General features: G+C 43.0%; 5 protein-coding genes across 8 annotated transcripts; 2 read left to right on the top strand and 3 right to left on the bottom strand.

Annotated features, from left to right (window-relative positions):
- The first annotated feature begins 1,916 nt into the window (after positions 1-1,916).
- Positions 1,917-7,519, top strand: LOC121900665 (GTP-binding protein REM 2-like). 4 transcript variants are annotated; one of them, XM_042417136.1, is made up of 6 exons: positions 1,917-2,166; positions 2,586-2,649; positions 3,571-3,880; positions 4,027-4,100; positions 5,839-6,016; positions 6,850-7,519. In XM_042417136.1, exons 2-6 carry the CDS (start codon positions 2,593-2,595, stop codon positions 7,140-7,142), a joined length of 912 nt encoding a protein of 303 aa, XP_042273070.1. In that variant the 5' UTR covers positions 1,917-2,166; positions 2,586-2,592; the 3' UTR covers positions 7,143-7,519. The 4 variants fall into 4 exon arrangements, with proteins under 4 accessions (XP_042273070.1, XP_042273069.1, XP_042273067.1 ...); XM_042417135.1 differs by having other exon boundaries at positions 1,917-2,252; XM_042417133.1 differs by having other exon boundaries at positions 1,917-2,481.
- A 1,527-nt stretch (positions 7,520-9,046) lies between these two features.
- paics (phosphoribosylaminoimidazole carboxylase, phosphoribosylaminoimidazole succinocarboxamide synthetase) lies at positions 9,047-12,463 on the bottom strand. The gene is made up of 9 exons (XM_042416558.1): positions 12,346-12,463; positions 12,058-12,255; positions 10,884-11,062; positions 10,592-10,771; positions 10,361-10,474; positions 10,196-10,279; positions 9,752-9,932; positions 9,487-9,645; positions 9,047-9,390 (listed from the first exon to the last, which is right to left on the bottom strand). Exons 1-9 carry the CDS (start codon positions 12,359-12,361, stop codon positions 9,224-9,226), a joined length of 1,278 nt encoding a protein of 425 aa, XP_042272492.1. The 5' UTR covers positions 12,362-12,463; the 3' UTR covers positions 9,047-9,223.
- Positions 12,464-12,591: 128 nt separating this feature from the next.
- Positions 12,592-21,622, top strand: ppat (phosphoribosyl pyrophosphate amidotransferase). The gene is made up of 11 exons (XM_042416553.1): positions 12,592-13,213; positions 17,536-17,602; positions 17,932-18,138; positions 18,308-18,420; positions 18,502-18,647; positions 18,848-18,920; positions 19,004-19,155; positions 19,241-19,368; positions 19,468-19,689; positions 20,035-20,155; positions 20,341-21,622. The coding sequence occupies exons 1-11, from the start codon at positions 13,086-13,088 to the stop codon at positions 20,514-20,516; spliced, it is 1,533 nt and encodes a 510-aa protein (XP_042272487.1). The 5' UTR covers positions 12,592-13,085; the 3' UTR covers positions 20,517-21,622.
- Positions 13,220-17,527, bottom strand: LOC121900315. Its single transcript, XM_042416552.1, has 6 exons — positions 16,693-17,527; positions 15,936-16,430; positions 15,789-15,848; positions 15,103-15,711; positions 14,305-14,382; positions 13,220-13,991 (listed from the first exon to the last, which is right to left on the bottom strand). Exons 1-6 carry the CDS (start codon positions 17,084-17,086, stop codon positions 13,792-13,794), a joined length of 1,836 nt encoding a protein of 611 aa, XP_042272486.1. The 5' UTR covers positions 17,087-17,527; the 3' UTR covers positions 13,220-13,791.
- Positions 21,233-25,898, bottom strand: si:dkeyp-117h8.4 (uncharacterized protein LOC572032 homolog). Its single transcript, XM_042416543.1, has 9 exons — positions 25,721-25,898; positions 25,533-25,596; positions 24,162-24,217; positions 23,973-24,006; positions 23,844-23,869; positions 23,685-23,760; positions 22,063-23,574; positions 21,891-21,933; positions 21,233-21,798 (listed from the first exon to the last, which is right to left on the bottom strand). Exons 1-9 carry the CDS (start codon positions 25,796-25,798, stop codon positions 21,786-21,788), a joined length of 1,902 nt encoding a protein of 633 aa, XP_042272477.1. The 5' UTR covers positions 25,799-25,898; the 3' UTR covers positions 21,233-21,785.
- Between the last annotated feature and the right edge of the window lie 51 nt (positions 25,899-25,949).

Genomic DNA, 25,949 nt, shown 5'->3' with positions numbered 1-25,949 from the left:
ACTCCTCCAGATCTTTTTGCTTGTGATATCAGTGCAACAGTGGACAAAAATGCTTTATCTTGCAATAGCACTATCTATAGTCCCTGACACTGCTGAGCATATTGTCTATGCAATATTTTATAGCTGATATAGCTGCAATGTACTCTCCAAATGAGTGGTTGAGGCTCAAAATGTAGTTTTGTTTTTTTTATAATAAGCTGCTAAAGCTGCAGAGGTCTGAGTAGTGCAGTGGTGCTGGATGTGGAGTGGTATGGGCTTGGATAAAGTATCCACGGCATGCAGTTGTATTTGCCAGCTAATATTTCACAGTTGCCTACCAAAGTGTTTCAGCTCACCAAGACTTGTTATTCTTTGTAAAATGAATAATCCTAGATTAAAGAATGTACAAGGATACCTTTCATGGGAATCTTCCAGTGATTGTGCTAAATGACTAGTGGGGAATTGCTCTTGTGTTTTAGCAAAGAAATCTACGTTTTGCTAGCTGGAAATGGCAACTTTCAGCCATGGACGGTGGCAGAAAAGACTTGCTGTTTGCTCTCAACTATGGGTTTTTAACATGCAAAGAAAAGGTGCTGGTGGTGTGCTTAACTGAAGCAACTGTATATGGTGAAAGAGACAAAGAAACCCACCGCAGCAGGCGGAAAGAGTGTGGCATGATTTGTGTGGTTGTGTCCAGTTCTCCAGACTAGAGAGGCTATTTTTGGGCAGATTGAACACCTCTGTAACAGGGACGATCACCATATTAATGCAACATGCGGCACCACAGAGCTGGTCACTGTGGACTCGGGTACTGTGGGCAACGGACGCAACAGAAAATGAACGGTGCAGGGATAAAAATGCAAAAAAATCTCTTCATGGAGACACCTTCTTAACTGTCCCATGAAATCATTGCCAGGGTTCATGCATTAGAGCTATTTATTTTGTTTGGGTGTAGGTTAAATAAATTGTTCTTTTATTTATTCACTTATTTATTCAGTATTTATTCATTGTTTATTTATGTACTGATTCTAATTTTACTTTACTGGTTTTATTCCATTAGCGTGTATTTTTACTTTCCTACAGTTTATTATTTTATCCAATTGTGAATTAGAATTAACATTATTACAAAAATGATGGCCATTATCAAGGTTTCCTGCTCCTATTGTAGTGTGGTTTCATATGCATATGAAATAAACAAAGTACTTTACCACCCCCTGGCATGCTGTGGTGTGTTTTTGTGCACCTTGCACACAGGTTTTAACCTCACCTCCTTTCCATTCAGCCCTCTGAGCATCTCCCACTTTCAGTCTTCTGCAGGCCTTTTCTCTCCAGCTCGCCCTGCAGCCCCATGGCCTGCTCCATCCCTCTCTTTATCTCTGTCCCTCTATAGTGAGGCAGTGACCCTGGGTGTGCGCTGTTTGGGATGACCTCATCTTCAGCTCTACCTCCCTCTCTGTGTCTCTCGCTCTCTCTCTGGCCTGTATAATAGGAGCAGGATTAGGGCTATAATAGCACCCTGGCTGCTCACTGCCGGAGTCTATTGTGGCTTTGTGTGGGAGGGGCGCACCACCGCTCCGCACCGCTCATGGCCACACTTACATTCTGACAGAAAACATGCCCAAATACTTGGATCAGGGACTAGAAATGACTTGATTCAATGATATCTAAATGAGTCATTCAAGGAAAAGGTCATGTGTGTTTTCAGCAGGACACATGGGAGAAGAGAAGACTGGCAGACTGGGTGTAGGTAGGTGGCCCTTACCTACCAAAGGAACACCCAAATGACATATTTTAAATATAAATCCCCGAAGGACACACACACACTCTCACACTCTCACACTCACACACACACACACACACACACACACACACACACACACACACACACACACACACACACACACACGCAAAGCCAATGAGTGAAGACAACTCTTGTGTTATGCTGCCCCCCAGCGGCCGGCCCTCACATCGCCTCCATCTTCCAGGGGTCAATGAGCACTTCGTGACACTGAGCATCTTTCCACTGCTGCCTCCCTGCCTCCATCACACTCTGCTCCACTCGCATGACTGAGCAGCGGGCACCTGCAGCAAACACTTAAAACGCGCGAGTCCACTGGTAGAGTTGGTTTCACATCTCTCCTCTGCAGAAAATCCAAATCTGGAGAACAGCAGTTACGCGGCAAGTCAGTGAGTCATAGTCAGTTTGGAGAGCCAGTGATGAATGACGGTGCTGACTGCAGGACTGGACCTGGGCCGTAACCTGAGGCGATAGAGTGAGAGTGATAGTAGTAGTAGTAGAGAGAGAGAGAAAGAGAGAGAGAGAGACAGAGAGAGAAAGAGAGAGAGAGAGAGAGAGAGGCACAAATTGAAGGGGGAGAGGGTGTAAATAGTGCGCGAGGGAGGGCAGAGAGAAAGAAAGAGAGAACGTGCTTACTTTCGCTGCAGAGAGCCGCGTTACAGGTGAGGGATCATACCGGGCTGCACGGGGCTGGAGTTCATGAAGTGAGTGGGTTGGGGAAGGGGTGAGGAAAGCTGGGGTGAGTGGGTGGGTAGGGGGGGTTGCTCTGTGTCTTTTGGGAGTCCTCATCCAAATCGCTTGATTTCAGTTTGCAGATGCCGACAGATGTGCCCGAAGACGGACTCAACGATGAGGAGAAAGCGACCAATAAGGTAAGGATGCGCGAGCTCGGGGGCCAAAAACTGCTCCAATATATCCAGTGTTCAATTAGCTCAGGTTTGGGGCAAAGTGGTGGTGATGTGATGATGTTTGATATAACTGTCAGTTGAATGGAGGGGATTATTGAACTGACAGCGTGCCAGTTTTCCTCAGGGTGTGTGTGTGTGTGTGTGTGTGTGAGTGAGTGTGTTTTAGGTAGGTGGTGGTTCAGGGAGGGGTGTCCTGCATTACAAAATACTAGCAGATTACAAACCAGTTTGTCATTTTCATCACTAAACCAACTTTTGACTGACTGGAGGAGTATATATAATAATGTATCAAATGACTGTGATGTGTAGTTTGAAAGGTGTTGCTCACAATGTTGATTAACCCATCGAGAACTGTCACCTCACCGCAATTCCCTTCAGCTCTACAGAGTATATTTTTAGCCTCTTTTAGCTAATTATTTTTGCTTAACTGTTTTGCTCTCTAAGACTTTTTAAAAAACACAGTAGGCTACCTACGCACAACCAAACAATATTCAAAGTTAATTTCCCTCAGGAGTTGATGGAGACCAAAAACTGAGCTAAAAGAGAGTGTATATTGGACTAACATCGACTTGAGACAAGCACAGAATGAATGAAAGACATTATTGAGTTGCAATATGAGAACTGACTCATGCTAGGGACTAAAAGTAAGGATATCTCAGCCTCTGCTGCTCTGAGTTATTTTTAAAATTTAGCTCTTGCCCCTAACTTCATTGAACTACATCATAAAACACTATCTCTTAAATTCACAACATGTCATAATGCAGATCAAACTTGATGTTACCTTGTGTAGTATTATGTGAGAAACGCCATATCTGAATAGAGGGTGGCTTTTAGTGTTACGTAATCAGGGGACATATGTTCCATCTATGCTCCTCTCTCCTTCAGTGTGACAGTATGATTCTGCCCAGCACCCCGACTGTTCGCAGAGGAAGCACTCCTCTGCCAATAAAGCACCAGCTCAGACGGGAAGAGGCCGTCCATGATGACTGCGATTGGACATCAGGTGCAGCAGGACCTTCTGCTTCACCAATCAGCTTCAGCCCAGCCTTGGATGACAGTCTGATGGTGGCAGTGGAGGGCAGAATTGACGGGCCCTTGAAAATTGCCCTGCTGGGGCAGAACGGCGTGGGGAAGTCCTCTCTGGCCATCGCCCTCGCAGGGGAAATGGACAGGACTGCGTCTGTGGATTCTGATGGTATAAAGCTGTTTGTCTGACAGGATTTGTGCAGAGCAGTGTAATTCAGTGGAGAGGTGACCTGTAATGTGTGCTGTGCAGCAGGTAAATAAATCACAGCACCCATCTCCCATATGAAACCTAACTGCTGCTCTCCCTGTCCTTAGGGGAGGGTTATGTGCGCACAGTCACTGTGGATGACGAGGACAGCACCATCATTATCTATGACAACTGGAGACAGGTGAGGCAAACAACACTTCACCGTTCCCACACTCCTTGCTCCCTGCTCTCTCATTAGGCCACTGAGCCCTCTCTGCAGCTGTATACAGTGCGCTCAGCTGCTTATTCACACTTCAGTGATATATATATATATATTTATATACTGTACATATATATAATATATATATATGTTCTTTTCAGAGGTCCTCAGGGCTGCTGAATCCTTGGACTGTTTTAAGAAGCTCAAAATGTACCTTTTCAGTCTGGATTTTTTACTGACTTTTCTTGCCGCATTCATTTGGTGTTCTGCATATGAAACACTTTGTGTGCTGCACAGAATAATGGTGTGTTGTATCAGGAGATAAGCCTGCGAAATGATATCTGGGTTTCTAGCTGAGTGCACATAGTAAAGAAGTCTGATAGCATCCATCCATCCACGAGAACTTGTGTGTATCCCTGACAATGTACTAATCTGAAAACAAGGAATGCAGGACTCCAGATACAGGCACAAATTATACAGCATGAGGACTATGACTAAAGGAAAATTATGTTTTAAACATGATAAAAAAATATCAATAAAAGTGAACAAAAAGGAAAATCAAAGGAACTAGAGCACATAAATGGATGTATACTGTGTATGTAGCATATTGTAGAGGTGTAAATGAATTCATACTGTGTATCTGGAGCATGTTGCATTGTCTATTGTACTTGAAGGCACTATGACAAAACTGATGCCAAGCTCAGAGAAATGCTGTGGCAAAAAGGGGAGAATAAACCTGCTGCATCTGCATCTAGTTGACTGAGGAAAGCTCATTATCAGGTTGTTTGGCACGCTTTTTCCTCTTTTCCCTCGAGTGCAGTTCAGATGCATCTATGTGTGGATGTGTGTGTGTGTGTGTGAGAGAGAGAGAGAGAGAGAGAAAGAGAGAGAGAGATCTGCCCACAGAGCAGATGTGCAAAATTACTGCATTACTGGTTCTGATTTAGGTGGAAGTGTGGAAACACCAAGTACACACCTTCATGAGTCGTGACACAATCTGTGTTTTTTGTGAGGATCTATATGTGTTACTCTTTGTATTATGAGTTATATTTGTTGTGAGAGACACTGTAATGTTGGGCTTACAAGGAATTTGCTTATGTAATTGCAGTGTTACGACCTGCCTCTGTTATTAGGGTGCAGAAGTTGCTTTTGGTCTGCGCTCAGTTTTAGATTTAATACAAATTAAAAGTCAATGGACCACGACAGCTCTAACAAAGACAGGCTGAGGTTTAGCCGGTTATCTTTGAGGAGTTCACTCAGGCATATTTATTTTTGTCTCTCTCTTGCTTGGAGATGATGAGTCTATGTGTGTCGCTAGGAATTTATGAAGTGTTGTAGTTGGTGCCTTGTACAGTAGTAATTTCACACTAAACCACAGGGGATTTCAGAAAGAGCACTCAATTGTTTGCTGTTTCTCCAGGCAGCACTTCCACTGCACATATTTACTGTATGAGCGCAGCAGAAAGTGAAAGGTTTCTGCTGAGTCTTAAGAGTCAGTTCTGAGAGATTTTAATACCATGCAGTGTTAACAAGTAGATTTGAAATAAAGGTTTAGACTTGACTGACACTCATTTGACATTTGACTACTATACAAGGTGTTCCAGTGTGTTTTAACTCAGGTAAAGCCAACGTAAAGATACAGTTTCCTTTCATTCCTCCCTTCCTCCACCACCTCACAGCACTATAACATACTGTGTGTCTTCCTCTGTCTGTCCCTCAGGACCTGTCGGCTCTGCAGTGTGAGGTGTGCGTTCTGGTGTTTTCAGTGACTGACAGGCGTAGTTTCCATCGCACCGCTCAGCTCCGACTTCTCCTGAGAGAGACCCAGCCCCAAACTCCCATCATCCTCGTCGGCAACAAGAGTGACCTAGTTCGCTCCCGTGAAGTCACCGCTCAAGGTACAATAAAAATCCATTTTTACCTCCAACGTGTTGATCTTTTCTTCGCCTGTTTTATTGTTTCCTTCCTTCTGTTGTAGCTTTTATCCTCACGGTTGGTGTTGACATTTTCTGCCCCTAATCTCTGTCAGTAAACACTAACGTGGGGTGAAATGTGTGAAAATATAAATGTCAGCGCTTCAGCTTCATCGCATTGTGGGAGTATGAAGGGAGTCACAATTACAGTTAGAGCAGGAGAGCATTCACTGTGGGTGCGCTGCTTGGCCACATTCATGCAGTTTTACAGCATGGAGGCTCTGAAACTGTCCAACATACTATTAAACTATATTATATATGGCATACCTCCAAACTTAGAGTAGTTTGCAGTGTTTACAGCTCACAATATTTGGCTAGAAGCTCACTCAAGTGAAACTAAAGTGAAATATTGGCAGTTTGTCGTGGTGTTTTTGGACATCAAACTGATGTAGCATCCTCTGCACTGACTGGTAAACAAAACCCCACACATCTTCTGTTTTAAAGTTGTAGCACTTCAAAATTTAAAGATCAATACATCTGGCACTTTCTAAAAGTTTAAAGCACGGCTACTATATTGCAAGGTGTTGCTGGTCTTTTGCCCATTCTGAACAATAAGGTCTCAGTTTTTGGTTTATTGATTAAAATCATGTCTTGTTTAAAGTCCCCCTCCACTAAAAAATGTATTTTGCTTGTTACTTCAGTTGGATGTTTGGCTTTAAGTCAGATTTAAGAAGAGCACATAGAGAAACTTTCCCCCCCTCTTTAACCTTAAAGCCCTGACACCTGCCTTTATTCATTGCTGGAATCTCTTCTCTCAGAGGCCATGTCCAGCGCCGCCCTCTTCAACTGTCTGTATCTTGAGATCTCTGCCTCTCTGGATCACCGCACCCCAGAGCTCCTTGAGTGTGCTGTGCGGCTAGCCAGAGGTCAGCCTCCGTGGCCTCCGGGGAGCAGCGCAGAGGACATGAGCGGAGGAGGCCGAAGTGAAAGCATCACCTCCCGTGCCAAACGCTTCCTGTCCAACCTGGTGCCCCGGTACCCACGAGAGCGAGAAGCGGGCAAGTTCCTGAGGCAGAAGTCCCGCTCGTGCCACGACCTAGGGGCGCTGTGATCGGCGCCGCAAGGAGATTAATGGTTAGATTGTTAACAGGGATAGAAGGAAGTGATACCAACAAGTGACAGAGAGTGAGTAACATTGCAGATAGTGGACAAGAGGAGGAGGTGTGAATGTGAAGGTGCCAGAATGATGGCAGGACAATGTTGAGAGTGATCATCATGTGCATTCAGCAGCGAAAATAACAAGGCAGTGATGATGTTTGTCCATAGGATGATATAGAAATTTTGTACACATGACGAAGCAAAGAAGAAAAGAATATAAAATACTATTGTAGAACATATGTAAATAAACTGTAGTAGTGACTGCCACCCTCATAGTTTTGACAGCTAAATAAATTGCTTTTTTGAGTCTTGAGAAAGTCACTGTGTGTTTGCCTCGGCTTCTGTTATCACACCAGTTGTCACATTTTGCTTATTACAACAAAAAGGAAAGCGGTAATGATGTTTGACCACAGTGCAAGCACAGGATGTCATGACCACACACATTCATAACTCATTAGCGGGTTAGACTTTCCTGATGATTCATGTTATGTTCATTTATTCTCAGATATTGTGGTATCCATGGTGACAGTAAGCAGGAAAATTCTGAAAGGCCAGTGAAGAAGGGAGTTTAAAAAAAGATAAAAACTGGACCTTCAGAGCTCAGCAAAGCAATAAGGGAAAGGAGCAGCAAAAAAAAAAACATAGGCAGATTATTGTATATAGAGTGATTGTTGCCATGTTACGGTTGTCAAGGAGACCTGCTGAGACATACACATTATGTCCATCTCATCTCTGTGGCTAAACTAATACTCTTCATGCTGCATGTTGACTTAGAGATAGGGAGGCTGATTTTCATGCGGTGAAATGCATTTTTAAGCATAAAATTCCTCTCAAAATTAAATGCAGAGGATTTTTGTCTATCAGCTTCTCTGCACTCATCTGTACCCTCAGCACTTCCATCCTCCCACTTCCACCCACACGTGAACAAAGATTTAGCACATCACAGGTCGTTATTCCCATCATTTGTTATCAAAGGGAGAGCTGTGCTATAATAGATGTAAAAAATAAAATGGTGGCATGAGATTCTGACTCATTCTCTTGGCTGCAAACTACTGGAACAGATTGAAAGGGTTTGGGATTTTGGATTGCCAATATGGGTTGCAGGCTCCCTCTTGTGGCTGAGTTGAGGTCCCACAACTGAGAAATTAATAATACAGACATGGTGGTCGTACTAGAGCAGGGGGTGCTGCAAGGACACTGAGTTCACTGAAAAAGAGCTATTATTGTGGTGTGAAACTCTAAGACTGTGCAGTTAGTGATACTGGTGTAAAGACTGGGAACATAAATGTACAAAGGCTAATAGGACTAAATTAATCAAATTCCAGATGACACAAGTAGCAGTCATATTTGGCTTGTCAGCAGTATCTCAACTCAAATCCTATTAACCATGATAAAAATCACAGGCTGAGCACTAGTCAGAAAAACTCACTGTGGCCCAAGTCAAAGTTCAAATTCCTCCAATTCTACTCCTTCTCCAACAAACTTTTTGACCAGCCAAAGAAATGCAAGTTTGTTTTCTTTAATCCAACAATGTAATGAATGTAAAGATCTTAGATCAGTCAATTGAAAACCTCAAATAGAAACAATACAAGAGACATGACTTTGATACTGGTTAGCTTATTTTCCTTTTAGGGAAGCTTATAAAACAGCAAGATTTAATTTCATTAGCGTATAAACAGAAGCTCTATCTCTGGCAAATATGTAGAAACAGAGGCTGAAAATTGTTGAAAGTGTTCCTTCCATACTTTTAAAGACACCGATAAAGTGTTACTCCTCAGATAAGCAGAAAAGACACTTAACTGAAACTATCATTTTGAAAACTTGTGTAAAAATAAACAGGATAAAACCACAGAAGCATTTCATTAAGAAGCTTTTAATAAATTCTTTTTTTAATGGAATGATTTAAGTGTGTGAAAAAGGAAATGTTGATTGAATCTACTGTTAGTGGGGGTTTCATGGTAAACAAAGACATGGCAAGACAGACAGTGGAGCCCTAAAAAGACCACTCTCGGCTCAAACGGGTCTTGAGCCACTTCAGAGGCTGCAGGCCTGTAGCTTCTTATCAGCCACCTTCAGAGACACCCAGGTGTTGAGCATGGAGGCCCTCAGTTTGCACCACACCAGGTGATCAGTCAGCCCGAAGATCTGTGCAGCAAACTGAGCAGCGGCCTCAGGGGAGAGGATTGTTGAACAGCCGAGACCTGCATGGGGGAAACAAAGAAAGGCTCAATTAGTACAATAAATAAACGTGCATGTGAATAACAATTTAAGACTTAAACAGAAAGAGATTCGCTTACCGCTTGGCATGCGAAGGGATGACCAGACATCTTGTGCACCCCAGTCTGGAGTGAGAGGTGGGCAGTTGATGACGGGGTAAGCCGTATTTCCAGACATCACGGGACCGAGGCCGTTACTTCTGCCGGCCACAGCCACAAACACAGTGGGTACACTGTCACCTGAGGAACAGCAAATAGATATAACGACATGACAGATATCAAAATCCACTTCCTCAGAAAAGAAAGAAGAAAAAGGAGCCAGACTTATGTTAGAATGAACGCTCACCTTCGTATTCTGCTTTAATGCGGAGTGTCTCATCTGGACCTTTGTGTGCCGAGGTAACTCTCAGAACACATGGAATCCCGTAGGAGGTGCAAGCCTTCCTGATTTTCTCACAGTGGGCCATGTCCGAGGTGGAGCCCATCAGAACGACCACCCTGCCATTGGCCTGAGACTCCAGCAGCAGCTACAGACAACAAAGCGCTCATTAGGTCCATGCAGATCATAGTTAATTGTCCTCTAAAAAAGGTATGATAAGAATGTAAAAATAATTTATTATGTAAAGAGAAGAGTTTAAGAATTGAGTTTTCAAAGTGATAAAACTGGAATGCAACAAACTTCAGATAACTAGTTTACAATGAACTATCAGTCAGTTGATTAAAAGCAAACAAATGCTAAAAGCCTGCCCTGATAACACAGAGCAGATTGGGGGAAAAGGGTTCAGTGTACCTTGACCCTCTCAGAGACCCACTCAAAGTTCCTCTTCACCATTTGCATCGCCTCAGGGGTTACTTCTTTAAGGTCTCGGTACACCTAGTAAAAAAGGGAAAAAAGTTATTTTCAGCCTTTAGATTAATCTTTGAAAGTATTAAAATGAAAAAAAAAATCCCTGACCTGTTTATCTTTTTGCTGGCTTCGATCTCCGGCAGGCCACAGCCTCCATGAGTCGTTGTCGATCACATCAGCGAGGACAATCTCTTGAGTCTTCACATTCACACCAAACTCAATCTATGACGAAAGGAAGATAATCTCTTTATGTTGGGTACCAGCTGTGAGCGCTCCGTAGAAAAGTGGTCACACGAGGGTGCTGATGTAGCCAGCAGGGGGCAGCGCTGCACCACATACCTTCATGTCCACCAGCGTGCAGTTCTGAGTGGCCCAGGCCTTCTCCAGAATCTCAAAGATGGCCACAGTGCTGCGATTCATGATGTCTACCTCACACTGGCCGATAGTGAGCCCAGCCAGACAGAACTTGGCCTCCAGCAGCTGCTCCTCCGACCACTGGGGATCGTTGTTGGCATCATCCTAAAAATGAGAAAGATTAATTGGATCATTTTGGATTTGACGCTGGCTCACTTCTGAGTCAACTTACAGCTCTTAGACTGTAAACACAGAGGAGGAGAGGCCTGAGACTCACTTTAAAGAACATCTCCATCTTCAGGGGGGAGAAGCGGTAGCCTTCTTTGACTCCTGGGTTCCTCTTGAGGAAGGATCCAGTTGCCACTCTCCGACATACCCACTCAATGGGAATCATCTCACAGTGGGCTGCAATGAATGCTGTGTCCGAGTGCTGCTTCACAAAGGCAGTCTTAATGCCTAGAAAACAAGATAGATGTTAAAAGGAGTCTCAGAATCTCCCATAGCCCCCCCTTAATGGTGGGGGTGATGTTGCTGGTCACGTTCTGGTAAATTATAAAGCGACAAAGTTTCAAGTCACAAGACAGCCATTATCACAGCTTGGCTGACTCACACCACGCTCGTGAGTAGCATAAGGGTCACAGTTACCCAATTACATTTAAATTAATGCAAGGTGGGGAGTCATTTTGGAACCTGGGCCTTTATTTTGGACCCAACGTCAAACTACACATGACCACGTAACTGCAGCTTTGTCAGTTCTGTGCATGAATGCAAAAGGTTAGTTGAAAAACGTTTGTCATTAAGTGCAAGGATCACGCCATGCAAACTTAAACTGCACTAGAATTAGATTAACTGTGTCTGTAGTCCCAGGGCAGGAAATATTAAATGCATAAACAAGTAAATTAATTTTAAAAAAACAAAGAAACAAAAATTGGCAATTCAAGTATGTCAAGTTGAGCAATGAATTGAACTGCCCTCCCCCCATATTTCCTGACTTTTATGAACCAAACAATTAAAAGATCATAGTAGTTGCATCCCTAGTTTCAAACAATCATTCAACTGGCTGTAACAGAAAAGGTAAATAGACCAAAGATTGTCTCTCGTCCTGAATAAAACAGTCACCTCTCTGAACTCCTTATCTTGCACACTTGGGTTAAAAGTAGAGATGATGAAACCACAAAAATTCCCAAGGGATTCATTGATTGAAAAAAGGTGTGTGTGTGTGTGTGTGTGTGTGTGTGTGTGTGTGTGTGTGGTGGGGGTGGAGGTGGGGTAAGTTAATAAATCAAAGCTTGAAATACCTTAATTCTACAGTCGTTGTACCTGTTTGGCTTTCGTGTGCTGTATGAAAGTTTCTATACATGTGGGAAAGTTGTCTCAGGGTTATGACACACCGGCAGCAGCCCACATATTACCTGACGGATTAACTGTAAAAACTTTGAATGAGTCCTCACCAGATTCCTGGAGCAGCTTGAACACGCAGCTCGTGGTTTTGTTGGCGATAGCAGCCTTGCCCTCCATCTGGTCTTTCCTCACGGCATTCCCAGCGGTGATCTGGTCTTTGGACTGGACCAGGACCAGTCCGGGCTGGTCCACGAGCTCGAAAATCTGCTTCGTCTTTCCCTCATTCAGCTTCTGGCCGACTTTCAACTCTGAAACATACAAAAAGAAAACACCTCAGAATAAACGCTGCACGTTAGACGCACACGCTCTAAAGTATGAATTAATGTGCTGTACTGTACCTGGTGTGGACGCCATTGTTTTCTTTGACAGCCTGCAGCTCTGAAAGACAACACAGAAAACGGGAGTACTCAACTTTGAATAGTTGTTGTGTGAAGAGGCAGCAGGAGGCGTGCGGGCAGAAGAAGAGGGAAGTCGGCAGTGTCTTACGTGCCCTGATAACCAATCACATCCCTAAAATGATTGAGATAACCAATCACAGCAGCGCATTGGTGACCACGTGGGGGTGAGGGTCAGGAGATGCTCAAGCACCAAATATTTTGCATGACGACGAACTTTTTTGTGGTTTCATCAACTAAAGTTGCCCCCATTGAGGTTTGAAGATTGATTTATCAAAAAGCTTTTTCGACAGAAAAATAGTTGGCTGCTTGACCGAATCGATTAATTTGATTTACTGATCAGTTATCCACCTCATCTAAAAAATACCACGTTTGTTCAGCTAATTCAATAAGTTTGACTACATGTGTTTTGATCGATTTGTGTGATAACAGGTACGGTGGCCTGTTAGGTTAAAGCCCCTTTTTGGTCACAAAGTTGTTTTTTGCGATTACATGCTGACTTCAACGATGTCAGCTGAGTTTATATAGTTTTAACAAGCCACGTTGTGTCGGAATCAACGTTGTGTGGCACGTGCTCGGTCAACACTATCAGTGCGTGAACAGGCACGCACGCACGCGCTCATTGCTCAAGGAAGCAGACAGGAGACGGTCCCGCCGGGGAGAACCGGAGAGACAGCGGCGAGATGGAGTTCGAGGAGTCCGGTATCGGGGAAGAGTGCGGGGTTTTCGGCTGCGTGGCTGCCGGAGAGTGGCCCACACAGCTGGAGGTGGCTCAAGTCCTGACTCTGGGACTTGTGGCGTTACAGCACAGGTAGGTAACAGAAAGGTGTGTGTGCGCGCATATTTTAAACATGACTGTTACTCCCCCCCCAGTAACGGACAAAGCTACTTTTAATAGCTAACGTTAATTTCAATGACACATGCAAAACAAAGAAAAAGAAAGTTAAAGTGTTGTAGGTTTTTTGTTTGTTTGTTTGTATTTTGGAGTAAACAGCGACACTCACGTCATACATAGTTTGCGTGTCTGATTAAATGTGACAAAATTGGTTTGTTAAACGCGTGACTCGAGGCAGCATTGTTTTTTTTCAGCACTGTGCTGAGAAAATAATGTTACACATGTTGAATTAAAGCCACAAAGGAGTCACATGAACGTGGAAAAATAAATCGCCAGACAGTAAGGATGCTGCAGTGTTTTCCCCCAGAGGAGCCATGACAAATGTCAACAAGCAACAGTCTCACTCTCAAATATTCAAGTATTCAAATATTCAAACACATCCTCAAGGCAGAAATAGGCTGTAAAATGTAGTTTACATTGTCTTTTCCCCCAGCACAGCACCATCATATCTTTTCTGGACATTACAGGCTTTTATGACTAATGACAAGTTTGCTTTAGTTGTGTAACATTTTGTCACATGTGATTAAGATTACCTGTCTCCCAGGAGATGGATTAGGGGAGGCCATTGAACACACTGAACTGATCTTTATTATCGGGATGTGTTCCTGCTCTTCTTTACACTGGGCTTTCATGTTATCAGCACAGTTGGGGCCAGTGACCAGTTTTTTTTTTACTGGTATCTGGAGTGTGGTGTCTGAAAATAAGAACAAAGGCAGGTTTAAATGCAGTGTTCTTAAACCACCTGGAAACTGTGATTTGTGAAATTAATCCTAATACAACATTTTAGATCTTAAAGGATGAGCAGAGTTTCTTTTTCTGGTCTCAGAATCTAGTTCATGAGTTCTTCGTTTCGTTAGTTGTAATTTGCCCTTATCCATAATTTCATTAAGAGGCTCCATGTCAAATCATGGGACTGAGTGCACTGAATTAGAAATTACAAAGGCTTCAGTCAATTGTGGACGTCATGTGACACACAAAGTAATTACAGAAGGAGGCACATTTCTGACCTTGATCCACAGCTTTCCTCTTCATTCCTCTGTTTGCTGATAGAGTATCTGCATTTTCTGCTGTAGTTTCAGAAGAGCCTGCAAACAACATACAACATGAAAGAGTTACAAGACAAAGATAACTGGTCTTTTTTTTTCAGAATTCAGATGCTATTTAAACGAAGCGGAGACAGACGGACTTATAGAATCTTCAAACAAACCTAGTTTATCAGTTTTACTACAGTATTATGACACTAACTTGAAATTCCTCAAGACTCAAGGTTTAAGAGGTATCCAGCCATGCAGATTAAGTCTGCAGCTAATGATTATTTTCATTACTTTGTAGATAGTTTGTTTTTAAGTGGAGGTTTAGAAATATGGGTCTGTTAGATGTCTGCCTCCACCCCACTACAGTGAAGGTGAATTTAAAAAATACTGTCTTTACAGAAGCAATCGTTACCTTGTTGCTCAGGATAATCCACATTTTCTACAGAGCAAATAGTCCCTATGGAAGCTGTTCACAGGGAGCGTCTGTGAGGATTTTTTTTTTTTGTTGTAATTTGGGTGAACCAACCCCTTTAAAAGTTTTACTTTGTTGATGTTTGGAAAATCGTAAATTGGATTAAAGTGATGTGACATTTTAATTTTGTATGTGTGAGTTGAGGAGATTAGAGATGTAAAGTCAAAACAAAGCTTGAATGTTTTTGGCTGCTGTAAATCTCTGGTCCTGTTTGACTTTGGTAATTAATAGTAGAAAGCTACATGTGAATTACTTTCATCAAACACTAGATATAAACAAAATTATGTTACTGGGCTCACTCATTAATCTGTGCTCTTGATCCAAGCGGTGCCCGTTGCCTGGATGCAGCCTTGGTTCTTCATCGTTTGGTGTAGCATCGAGGCTTATAGACGAGACAGAATCAGAACTACATGTTCTCTCCTCCATCGCGTCCACCATCGTCGACACTGTGTTTGACTTTGTCAGAATGACATCTGCATGATCGTTCTCCTCGCAGTCCTCCAGCATCGTAAGTCCGCCTGAATCTGGTTGGTGGTTTGCAGGTGAGCCATTAGTTGCGTGATTCATAATGGCATCCACCTCATCATAGAACCTCATAAGGCGTCTTGGGTCAGTTTCATCAGTCTTGCCCCTTTGGAGGGACCGGTAAAGGTACTTGAGGTTTTTGTACTTGGTGTGGCACTGTTTCCAGTCACGTTCAATGCCTTGCTGCATTAACCTGTTAGAGATCTGGACAAAGATGTCTCTCTTTCTGGTTGAGCTCTCCAACTGCCTGCACACACGCTCATCAGACCAGACCTGAATCAGTGCACGCACCTCCTGGTCACTCCAGTTTCGACCCGTGTCTGACACAGTGACCACGTGGAACTGGTCAGAGCAGGATGGATCTGTGGGTGTTAGATGGGCACCTGGAGTGAAGAAAAGTAGAGTAAGGAAAGAGAAGATGACACACTGTAAACTGTACAGCTTATTTATTTTTGCATACCTGTCCCTCTCCATTTTGCTTCCATGTCGCCATCCATATCGTAATCATCACTGGTGTCATCTGAAAATAAAATTATTAGTAGATAATTTGATCTTTTTAGCATTTTTTAAATCATAACTACAAGAACCAGGCAGACTGCATACATACCATCATCAATTTCTATGACAACCTCATTTTCTGAAGCTGTCTGTGCTGTGTTGCCTGCTGGTGTTTGTAGCCTCCCAGCTCCCATTTCTCCATCATACAACCTCCTCTGCATCTCCAGAGTCCCATTTTCCAGTCCACGGTCCAGCAGAATGGCTTCCACCTCATCAAAGAACTTCATGTACTTCCCGGGGCCTCCCGCTACGCTGCCTCCAGCAGCGTGAGCGCTCTTGGCGGTCTTGTAGTCATATTTTAAGTTCTTGTATTTTGTTCGACATTGTTTCCAGTTACGTATCACCCCAAAGTTTCTCTGCATCTGACGGGCCATCTCTTGGAAGATGGACTTGTTGCGTAGCGTGCACTTCAAGCGCTCTCGAATATGCCGGTCAGCCCAGATGCACAACAGTGCTCGTACCTCATCATCTGTCCAGTGGCGGCCCCCCTCTTCAGCCACACTTGAAGTGTAAGGAAGAGCCAGATGGATTCGACTCTTGATTCCTGTACACACAAGCACACAAAGTGTTGTTTTTCTCTTGATTTTTCAAAACAAATTCAATCAAAAGTTTTAATTTAATCTGAGTTTTTAGACAACATTTACAATATTAAGATAGTTTTCAATGTCAGTTTGAGGCTAAAAATAGTTTAACTGACATGCTTGTTTTTCCTCTAATCTGTTAGTTTTTATCTAAATACTAAAATGTGTTGAGCATTGTCATATTGTGATCATCAGCGCTACAGTTGGGGTTGAACCTACATTTACCTTCCTGCATTGAGATTGTGACTGAGGAAGGGTAGATTCCTCTTTGATTACCCACATCTTCCACCTCTTCCTCCCAGCCCTCCACCGGCCTTCCATCCACTCCTGGGCTGTAGTTTGCTGATGGGCCTGCTGCTTCAGGCTTCCTGCTCTTAAGTCCCAGGCTCCTGCACTTGGCCTGACACTCCCACCAGCTGCGCACAACACTAAGCCTCCTCAGACGCTCTGAGATCAACTCAAATGTGGTTCTGCTCTCAGCTACATGCTGAGCTCCCACCTCGTCCCACACAGACATGAGAGCCAGCACCTCTGCCTCCCCCCATTGCCTCTCCACCGAGCCTTTTTCCTCTACCACCTCCCTATCACCTCCTCTTTGTCTCTCTGCTCCTCTCTCCATGTTTGAGCTGACCTGGAAACGCTTTCTTTTCCCCAACCCGTCTGTCTCTGCTGCCCGGTTCCCTAGGCAACCAGGCGGTTAAGCCTGAAAGCAACGCCTCCATGCAGAAAAGCAGCCTCACCACTGGCTTAAGCTGTGTGGTGAGGGGGCGGGATCAACTGTAATCCGAGAAGCAGCTTGGTAAATAGGCTGAAACTGCAGCAAGACGACTCTCCGGGTATAGCAGCTCCACAGCTGAAAAGCAGACGCTTTTTGGTTTTTTTCAGCTTCCCATTCCTGCCTCATTTTGCCCTTATCAAACTAGTTTAGTTCGCCTCAAGCATTTACAGTTGAAAAAGTTTATTCATGTTCAGTCTTGTAGAAAGAGGACTGAGGGATCAGAAATGATAAAACTCACTTCCCACTGATATATTTAAACTGTTTCCACGTGATTGTTTGTGTCTACTCAGGGGTCAGGAAAGTGCTGGGATTGTCACAAGTAATGGAGCCAGTCCACCAACATATGCAAGCCACAAGGTAACAGTAAATCATGAGCAGAAGCCCTTTATAAGAATAGAAACGTGTCAAAAACACATTTTTCAGCTACAGCTGCTTTTCATTAATATGCACCATACATAAAGGCTTTTCATTATTACAGTCACACAAACACACACAAGCACACAGTTTGACACAATTACAGTTAACATGATGATGGTTGTTGAGGGTTCTGCTGGTGTGTTATAAACATTCAGATTGTGACCTGGTTTCCACTTCACAACATGATAGCTGCATGTTGTTGTTTTTTTGTGCTGACTGTGCAACTGAAAGCATCTCATATTCCTCCATTTTTTTATTTTTTTTTTTAGGGGATGGGATTAGTGAGCACTGCTTTCTCACCCGAGGGTCTTCTGAAGCTGCGCCATGGTAACCTTGGTATTTGTCACACACGCTATTCAACTACTGGGATCTCGGAGCTGCAGAACTGCCAGCCCTTTGTGGTGGATACACTTCATGGCAAGATTGCTGTAGCACACAATGGAGAGTTAGTCAATGCTCATGCCTTGCGGAAAAAGGTGATCACGGCCTTCTGCTCATCTAGATTTATTAATGTAGTCGGTATTTATGCTCATGAGTGTAATAACTTGTTCTCTAGGACGTAAACAAACACATGCAAGGAAAATGATGCATAAAATTACGCTCTTGTATTCATAGTGAGGCAATCATTGTAAATGTGCCATGCAGGTAATGCGCCATGGTGTAGGCCTGTCCACTAGCTCAGACAGTGAACTCATCACCCAGCTGCTGGCATTTACTCCACCTATGGAGGAGATAGATGCACCAGACTGGGTTGCCAGGTCAGTGTAACGATGTAACTCTGCGTATAATATTAATTATTTTTTACACAATATTTAAATAATTGCTTTTTTTAATTGTAGAATTAAAAATCTGATGACCGAGACCCCTACATCGTACTCTCTGTTGGTGATGTTCAAGGATGTTGTCTATGCTGTGCGTGACCCTTATGGGAATCGACCCCTCTGCATCGGACGTGTTGTTCCCATCTCTAAACTGCACAGTTCAGGTATTCAAAGCATGTTTTTAATGTGACCTTCACATCAGACATGTTTGTCCTTAAAAGACTCTTCTGCTACTGATAAAGAAGAGGCCTCACGGCAGCCCAGACTTTTTTTTTTTTGGTATCACAGGCTGGCCTTTGATTTCATCAGAGGTCAGATGTGTAAGCTGGCAGATGATTAACTTCATTCTTTGTCCCTTGGTCAGGTGCTGGAGAGGAGGACACTGAGGGCTGGGTTGTGTCATCAGAGTCCTGCAGCTTCCAGTCTATTGGTGCCAAGTAAGTTTTTAACGCTGATGCAACTGCAATTTACTGGAAGTGCTGTGGGTTATGACACTTTTCATGTCCTCCTTGATTCTCAGGTATTACAGGGAGGTCCTACCAGGAGAGATAGTCCAGATATCAAAACATGGCGTCAAGTCTCTGAGTGTTGTCCCTCGCCCTGAGGGAGACCTCCCCGCCTTCTGCATATTCGAATATGTTTACTTTGCCAGACCGGATTCTATTTTTGAAGGTATTAATATTTATTATGGATAACACTAATTTTTTAACAAAATGGCAGTCTTGAAGAACTGTTGAAATACTTTTGTGTACTGCAGGACAGATGGTCTATACTGTCAGGCAGCGCTGTGGTCGGCAGTTAGCCATCGAGGCTCCAACAGATGCAGACGTGGTCAGCACTGTGCCAGAGTCTGCAACCCCTGCTGCCCTGGGCTATGCTCAGCAGGTCTGTCTACACTGACTCTGACAAGAAATGCTGTAATACACCCACCTCCTCATGGCCTCTGTCCTCACAAGCTTTCCTCCTTTTGTCCTCCTCTCACAGTCCGGGCTGCCATACATAGAGGTTTTGTGTAAGAACCGCTATGTGGGGAGAACATTTATTCAACCAAATACCCGCTTAAGGCAGCTAGGAGTTGCCAAGAAGTTTGGGGCACTGACGGACAACTTTGCAGGGAAACGAGTGGTACTAATTGATGACTCCATCGTCCGAGGCAACACCATCTCCCCCATTATAAAACTGCTGAAGGAAGCTGGTGCAACAGAGGTTTGTTGACTAGAGCTCGAACAATTATTGTCATTGATGTTGCATACTATTTTATATGTGGTGGCCTGATTGAACAAATCTTATTACACAGATAAAGACTAGAAAACTAAGTCTAGATTGTTTTCCTGTGCTGTAAAAGATTTGTTTATATCAGCACCATAAATGAAGAGCTTAGAGGTTTTCTGTGATTTTCTAATAAATCAGTTAACTCAGAAAAATATTAAGTCTGTGAATACACATTTATGCTAAAAATATTATAGATTGACCACAGCGCCAGACGAGTGAAGTTTGATTTAATTGGCCACTGCACTTGTTGCTTGAGAAACAGTATTTCTCTCTTAACAGGTCCATATCAGAGTTGCCTCTCCACCTATCAGGTTTCCTTGCTACATGGGCATCAACATTCCAACTAAGGAGGAGCTCATTGCCAACAAGCCAGAGTTTCAGGACATTGCTGGATACATTGGTAAGAGTTTATAGTACATAATACTGAAAGTGTGGCCTAGCCTGCTTTCAGAGTTTCTGACAAAACACACACATCAAGCAAAATGATTAAGTAGTGTATCTTACTTATTTTTAAAGGCCTTATTGTGACCTTGTTGTCTATTCAGTGCTTATCAATTAACACCTCAACTGTTGTATATACTGTAGGTGCTGACAGTGTTCAGTATCTGACTGTAGAGGGGCTGGTGTCGGCTGTCCAGGAGGGAATCGCCTCCCTCCAGGAGAAAGACACGGTGATCAGCTCCACTAACAAGTCCAACAAGAGAGTGGGCCACTGCACTGCCTGTCTGACTGGGAAATATCCAGTGGAGCTGGAGTGGTAACTGCTGTACCTACGCCGAGGCCAAGCAGCAACAGCACTGGATTTACTGCAAACTCCCACAGCTGTTACATGTTAATCAAAAATTGTCAGTAAACTGGAAAAGAAGTGGGCAGATATCTCAATACTGCTATCTGGGACACTAAGTGATGTATTGAATACACAACTGCAGCTATACTTCTATAGAGGGTTTACAATCCTGCTCAGATCCTTAAACAGCAGTTTAAAATGTTGCGTTTACTGACCTCCAGTGGTTGCAGTGATGTAATGTGTACTTGTGGGGTGTTCACTAACCCGGAGGTGACTCCAGGTGTGACAGAGCACCTTTGACCACAAAACACTTTTTTTTTTTTTTGTTGCATTTCTTGTGAATGTTACCATGTAAAGGCATTTTCAGAAATCTTTAGTTTCACTCATTTTCACATTCCCAGCCTTGACAAACACAAGCATTAGATGGTTCGCCATGTCAAAAATGCGCACAAGCCTAGTGACCAAAAAGAGAAATTGTCTTTATTTTCTTATCAATTTTACTTTGACATTTTCCTAAAATTAACCACTCTGCTCTTTTGTTGTGGTTTTGACTGTTGGATATTTTGTTTTCTTAACTTTAAACATTAAATGCATATAATGGAAAAGAATAAAAACACAATAAACAGGTTGACTGCACTAGAATAAGTACTCTTAGTGGATTTTTTTCCCCCCAGAAAAATCATTTTCACATTGACATAAAATTTTAGTTTAATAATTATCAGATATTACAAGACATAGACATTAAGCTGTATTAACTTCAGTAATGATTATGAACCACAGCTCAAAAAATCTAAAATACAGTTGGTCAATATACACAAGTATAAAACACAGCACTCTAAACAAATAGATGCTTCAATAATACATGGGAAAAAAATCCAAATAGAAACACTAACTGAATGGTAAAAACAACCACTGACAGATGTAAGATGTGTCAATGTAATAATATACTGATACAAGTCTATCATTCAGATCAATTGTATTACATATTAAATGTCTTAACAGTTGCTTTATAGTTTAGTAAATTAACTTCCTGAGGTCAAACTGTACCAGCTGAGTAATAAATGCATGCTTTCAGTGTCATCTGTTTGGTTATCGTGTGGCCTTCACTATCCACTTTTCACCAATATTTGGGTTGAAAACATCCCACTGACGACTGTTACATGACAATTGTTTTCCACACTGGTACTTGTTGAAGGACATCTGGGGGCAGGCTTTTCCATAACAGATATAATTCCTGTTGTGTTCACCACCATTTTCTGCACATATTGGGGAAAGAAGGGTGATTACAAGAGCACTGAAATGCTAGAAACAAAATCCTGTACATAGGTATCCATAGAAACATAATTACCTGCGGAAGTAGCCAGCTGCCATTTTGCTCTCAAGTGAACCTCCTGTTAAATGAAATATAGGGAATCAGTGATTATAGGATTCAACACTTGTGGAAACTGCTTAATCTAACAGTGGACAGGTCATGAATAAGGTGTGCTACAACATAACAGTCTTTTATAAAGGATGTTTACCCAGGCCAGAAAATTCAGGCATGCCCTGAGACATCCAGGCAACGTGATGTGCATCTGCTGAGGGCTGCTGGGTGAGCTGGGTCAGCATCTCTTTGCCATGGCGTTTAGAACCTGGGGAGTATGTACAGTACCTATCTCTGGAGCGTTTGGACTGGGGATGGCAGCCCCAGTCCAATTCTCTGTGGCGTTTCCTTAAAATGGAGCGGTGGGGCGACAGTGCGAGAGCTGCCAGAGCTGAGGAAGAGTGTCCTCTGCTGGCATCAGAGCTTCTTGCACACATTCGGCAGGGAGGGCCATTAAAGTGGGATGATTTACTCTGGCAGACAAACTTGTGGTAGAGTTTAGCGAAGTCATCGTCAAGCTCTTTTTGGGAGTACAAGACACAGCTCCTTGGCAGGGAGGAGTCTAAGGACAGGTGCCGTCGGACCTTGTGACGACCTGCTGCTGTGACTGACAGAGGTGAGTGCAGCTGTGACTGGAAGGAATGATGGGACTCTCGGGTGTGAAGCGTCCTCAGTGGCATATCAGGCTTTTTTGGAGGGGAGGACAGAAACATTGCCATTGACCTGGACCTCACAGACTCTCTGGAATAGCTTACAGTATCTGATTTTGGGCTTCTGGAAAAGGCATGAGGTGGAGGTGATCTACCGAGGTCTTCCCTGATCATCATCCTTGCTTTTAAGGGACTTTGCCTGACTGGGGAGCCATAGACATCAGATCTCTCTTTAACACCAGTGGTTTCTGATGCATATGTGGAGCAGCAAGCAGTCTTAGCTGAGTGTGCAGAAAGAGGAAGCCTTTTTAATCTAGGGGACAGATCCAAGGATGCTTTTGCAGAGGGATAGTGAGGTTGTGAACTGACAGTGGAAAATGAGGGCTGTGCTCCCTGCTGTGAGAAAGAAGGAGGGGAGGGTTGATTCACAGTGAAGGTCTGATTCAGTGAGCTCCTTCTTGGTTCAGAAGTCTCAGGGAGACAAGAGAAGTCCATCACCAGGATAGGCTGGTGCTGCTCTCTTCTTGGTGTTCCTCTATCCCTCCTAGGAGACTGGAACTGTGTGTGCCAATCCTGCACGCTGGTTACTTTATGTAATGGAGACAGAGGAGCAGTTTCAGCCCCTCTGCTGGACATTCCTGGGAATTTCCTTTTCAAAGGGCTGTGGAAGGTCTCCTCAAGCAGGGTCTCACTGGTCATCTTTCTTGGTTTGCTTTTGGTGTTCATCAGTGTGATATTGAAGGTGTTGTTGAAGTTGCTTCTGTTTGACAGCCGTCGCCATCTGCGGTATCTCCTGAGCACCGAGTCGGCAGCATCGGAGACATGCTGCCGATGCCAGGCCCTCCCTATTTGAGTGATCATGCTGGGGTAGAGCTCCACCAAAGAGCTGCCTTGATTTCTCAGGGACATTTCCAGTTCCTCATCTTGATCCTCGGGCTGGAGCTCCGTTTCAGACACACTTCTCTCACTCTCCTCCAATGAGCTCACAGTCAGCTGAGTACCGTCACTTCTCGACATTCCTGTGGGACGCAAACGGGGAAAAGACATAAAATAAAAATAAAACTTTCCACATTTCAATGTCTGCCATAACTCATCTTGCCGAGTTGGGTGTAAAAAGTCTTGTTCTTACCATCATCCTCCATAGAAAATTGGCTGGTGGAAACACTACTCTCATCGGTTTCACTATCTTGATGTGTGAAGTCCAACTGATGAACATAAATCATCATTAATTTAAGATATACTAGACATTCATGACAGGACTGTTGAAATAAAAATCACATACACTTACCTGAGAGTCTCTTGTTACATCTTGTGCTGTGGTAGAAGAAATATCAAAGTTATCAGATGAAATATGCAGCACAGTTAATGCAATCATCTCTGTAAATTGTTACTCTTGTTGTAGGTGATGGATACCTACCTCTTAATGACTCCTCTCTCAAATCTGTCAGGCTCTGAGGAGAAATAAGTGCAGGATTATAATGACTATACTAATGCATTCACTTGTTTAAAAGTCACAGAGGATAAGCTGATCAAAACTGCTCTTTCACTCATGTCATAGTATTTTGTGTCACATGTGGCTGTGGACTATGTTCAGAGCGACCCAAACCTTTGATTCCAGCTTGCTCATCTTCATTTTTGACAGCTTCATGTAGTGATCCATTGCTTCATCATGCAAGGAGTCAAGACAGACAAGACACACAATAAGACCAGGTTACATGACAACTGCTAAACTGTAAGTATGAAAGCAAACCACAGACTTTTAAGGCAAATACAAATTTAAACCAAATATACTCAGACAACCTATAAAGTATTTAGTAATAATCTTTGAGTAGTATTTATGCCCCCCATACATCCACACAGCTGCAGTGAAGTCATCAGTCAATAGGCTCATTTGAGATGAGCCAGGCTTATGCAGAATCGATCACTGGCGATCACAGTGCAATGCATGCTGGTTAGATTTTTGTCCAACTTGATCCCTACTTGCTCTGATGTCATACACATGGGCAACGATAACTTCACAAGATCAAGACGGCTGCAGTTTTTAGAGGCAGGCACCGCAGCTGCTCTCCACTGACAGCAAGGATCAGGGCATGATGGGAAACGCCTGGTTGTCACTTGATCAAAGAGCGGATTGGCTCAGGTGTTGGATCGACAACATGACGTTTTATAGAAACTCTTCATTTTTTGATTGACTGTAAAGACTTTGATTTTATTAGTCTGATACTATACGATGAATTCATATGTGTTGATGACAACTTTTATCAGGCAAAGAAACAGAAAACAGTCAGTAACCAAATATTACAGATTAATCATTATTTAATTCTTGTAAGCATTATGAAATGAAATAGCAAGTGTGACATGAATATTCTTCTCCTCTGTACAAGTGTGAGGCCCTGACAGTCTAAATATTTGACAAATAAAGGATATAATGTCTATTTCTGCTCCTGTTCTCTTGCATTTGGAGTATTGATTGGCGTTTTACTTTAACTTATGTTTATTTATGTGTTTGCACATTACAAAATACATTTTTACTACAATATTTGAAGATTTGATAGAATGAGATGTGAATGCGTTTGACAAGTCCGCTGATTTATGGTTAGCATGCCTGCTATCGGTTGAATTTCAACGATAAAATAATAATAATATTGGGGAATAAATGCTGTTTTAATTTTCACAAGGTACCAGATCATTTTTAATGTCCTATCACGCAGAACACCGTTAAAACAAAAAGTCAGTGACAGAGTACCTACAAGCTAAAGTAGATTTATCTGATTACATTTTATTAAATTGGGATCAGATCTAACAGGGTGTAAATATTTGTGTGACTTTGTGTCACTACCTCCCGCTGCTGCCTGATCTCGTCCACTTTCCAGGCGAGGCGCTGTTCATCTCAAACGAGCCTATTGTTACAGCAGCAATTTATCACACTAAAACACTGCCCAGAAACGATGTTATAATAGCTTTGCAGTTAACTTACTTTGCATGTCAGTTGCGTTGAGATCCACCTCCATCGCCCCGTCTTGATATTGCAACTTTGAATACTGTTGGAAATAATTGCAAAGGTTTTTTTTTAGCAAACTCCATTTCTTACGAGTCTTTGAGGTAAATTCAGTCAGCTAACGTTCATGCTAACGCTGCGAGAGTCCGACAGTTACATCAACACACCTTGTCTATGATCCGCTCCAGCGCCCTTTTGTAGTTAAGACCGTTTTCATCCAGTTGTGCCTTTAAACCAACGTCCATTTTGCCTATAAAATACGTTTTCTTGATATTGATAGATGGTGAAAAGTAACAGGCTAGTTGAGAAAACAGTAATGGCGCCTTCAGGTTCAAAAATCCTGCTTCCGCAAAACGAGCAAGATCATTGGACACGGGGCGTGTGGTGCCTTCACGG

The sequence above is a fragment of the Thunnus maccoyii genome, chromosome 7 (assembly GCF_910596095.1).
Source record: "Thunnus maccoyii chromosome 7, fThuMac1.1, whole genome shotgun sequence".
Lineage (NCBI taxonomy): Eukaryota > Metazoa > Chordata > Actinopteri > Scombriformes > Scombridae > Thunnus > Thunnus maccoyii.
The sequence above is the reverse complement of the archived record's forward strand: the minus strand, read 5'-3'. Positions and strand labels throughout refer to the sequence as shown.

Coding starts and splice junctions, on each gene's coding strand:
- LOC121900315 (XM_042416552.1), bottom strand. CDS start 17,086: ATGGAGAGAGGAGCAGAGAGACAAAGAGGAGGTGATAGGGAGGTGGTA. Junction 15,849..15,935: donor TGTCATAGAAATTGATGATG/GTATGTATGCAG, acceptor TTTTATTTTCAG/ATGACACCAGTGATGATTAC. Junction 13,992..14,304: donor GAGGAAAGCTGTGGATCAAG/GTCAGAAATGTG, acceptor TCTTATTTTCAG/ACACCACACTCCAGATACCA.
- si:dkeyp-117h8.4 (XM_042416543.1), bottom strand. CDS start 25,798: ATGGACGTTGGTTTAAAGGCACAACTGGATGAAAACGGTCTTAACTAC. Junction 24,007..24,161: donor TGAGCAAGCTGGAATCAAAG/GTTTGGGTCGCT, acceptor ATTTCTCCTCAG/AGCCTGACAGATTTGAGAGA. Junction 23,575..23,684: donor ATTTTCTATGGAGGATGATG/GTAAGAACAAGA, acceptor TGCGTCCCACAG/GAATGTCGAGAAGTGACGGT.
- paics (XM_042416558.1), bottom strand. Junction 11,063..12,057: donor CAAGCTGCTCCAGGAATCTG/GTGAGGACTCAT, acceptor CTTGTTTTCTAG/GCATTAAGACTGCCTTTGTG. Junction 9,933..10,195: donor GGGTCTCTGAGAGGGTCAAG/GTACACTGAACC, acceptor TGTTGTCTGTAG/CTGCTGCTGGAGTCTCAGGC.
- LOC121900665 (XM_042417133.1), top strand. Junction 3,881..4,026: donor TGCGTCTGTGGATTCTGATG/GTATAAAGCTGT, acceptor CCCTGTCCTTAG/GGGAGGGTTATGTGCGCACA. Junction 6,017..6,849: donor CCGTGAAGTCACCGCTCAAG/GTACAATAAAAA, acceptor CTCTTCTCTCAG/AGGCCATGTCCAGCGCCGCC.
- ppat (XM_042416553.1), top strand. CDS start 13,086: ATGGAGTTCGAGGAGTCCGGTATCGGGGAAGAGTGCGGGGTTTTCGGC. Junction 18,139..18,307: donor CTCATGCCTTGCGGAAAAAG/GTGATCACGGCC, acceptor TGTGCCATGCAG/GTAATGCGCCATGGTGTAGG. Junction 19,369..19,467: donor CCCTGGGCTATGCTCAGCAG/GTCTGTCTACAC, acceptor CTCCTCTCACAG/TCCGGGCTGCCATACATAGA.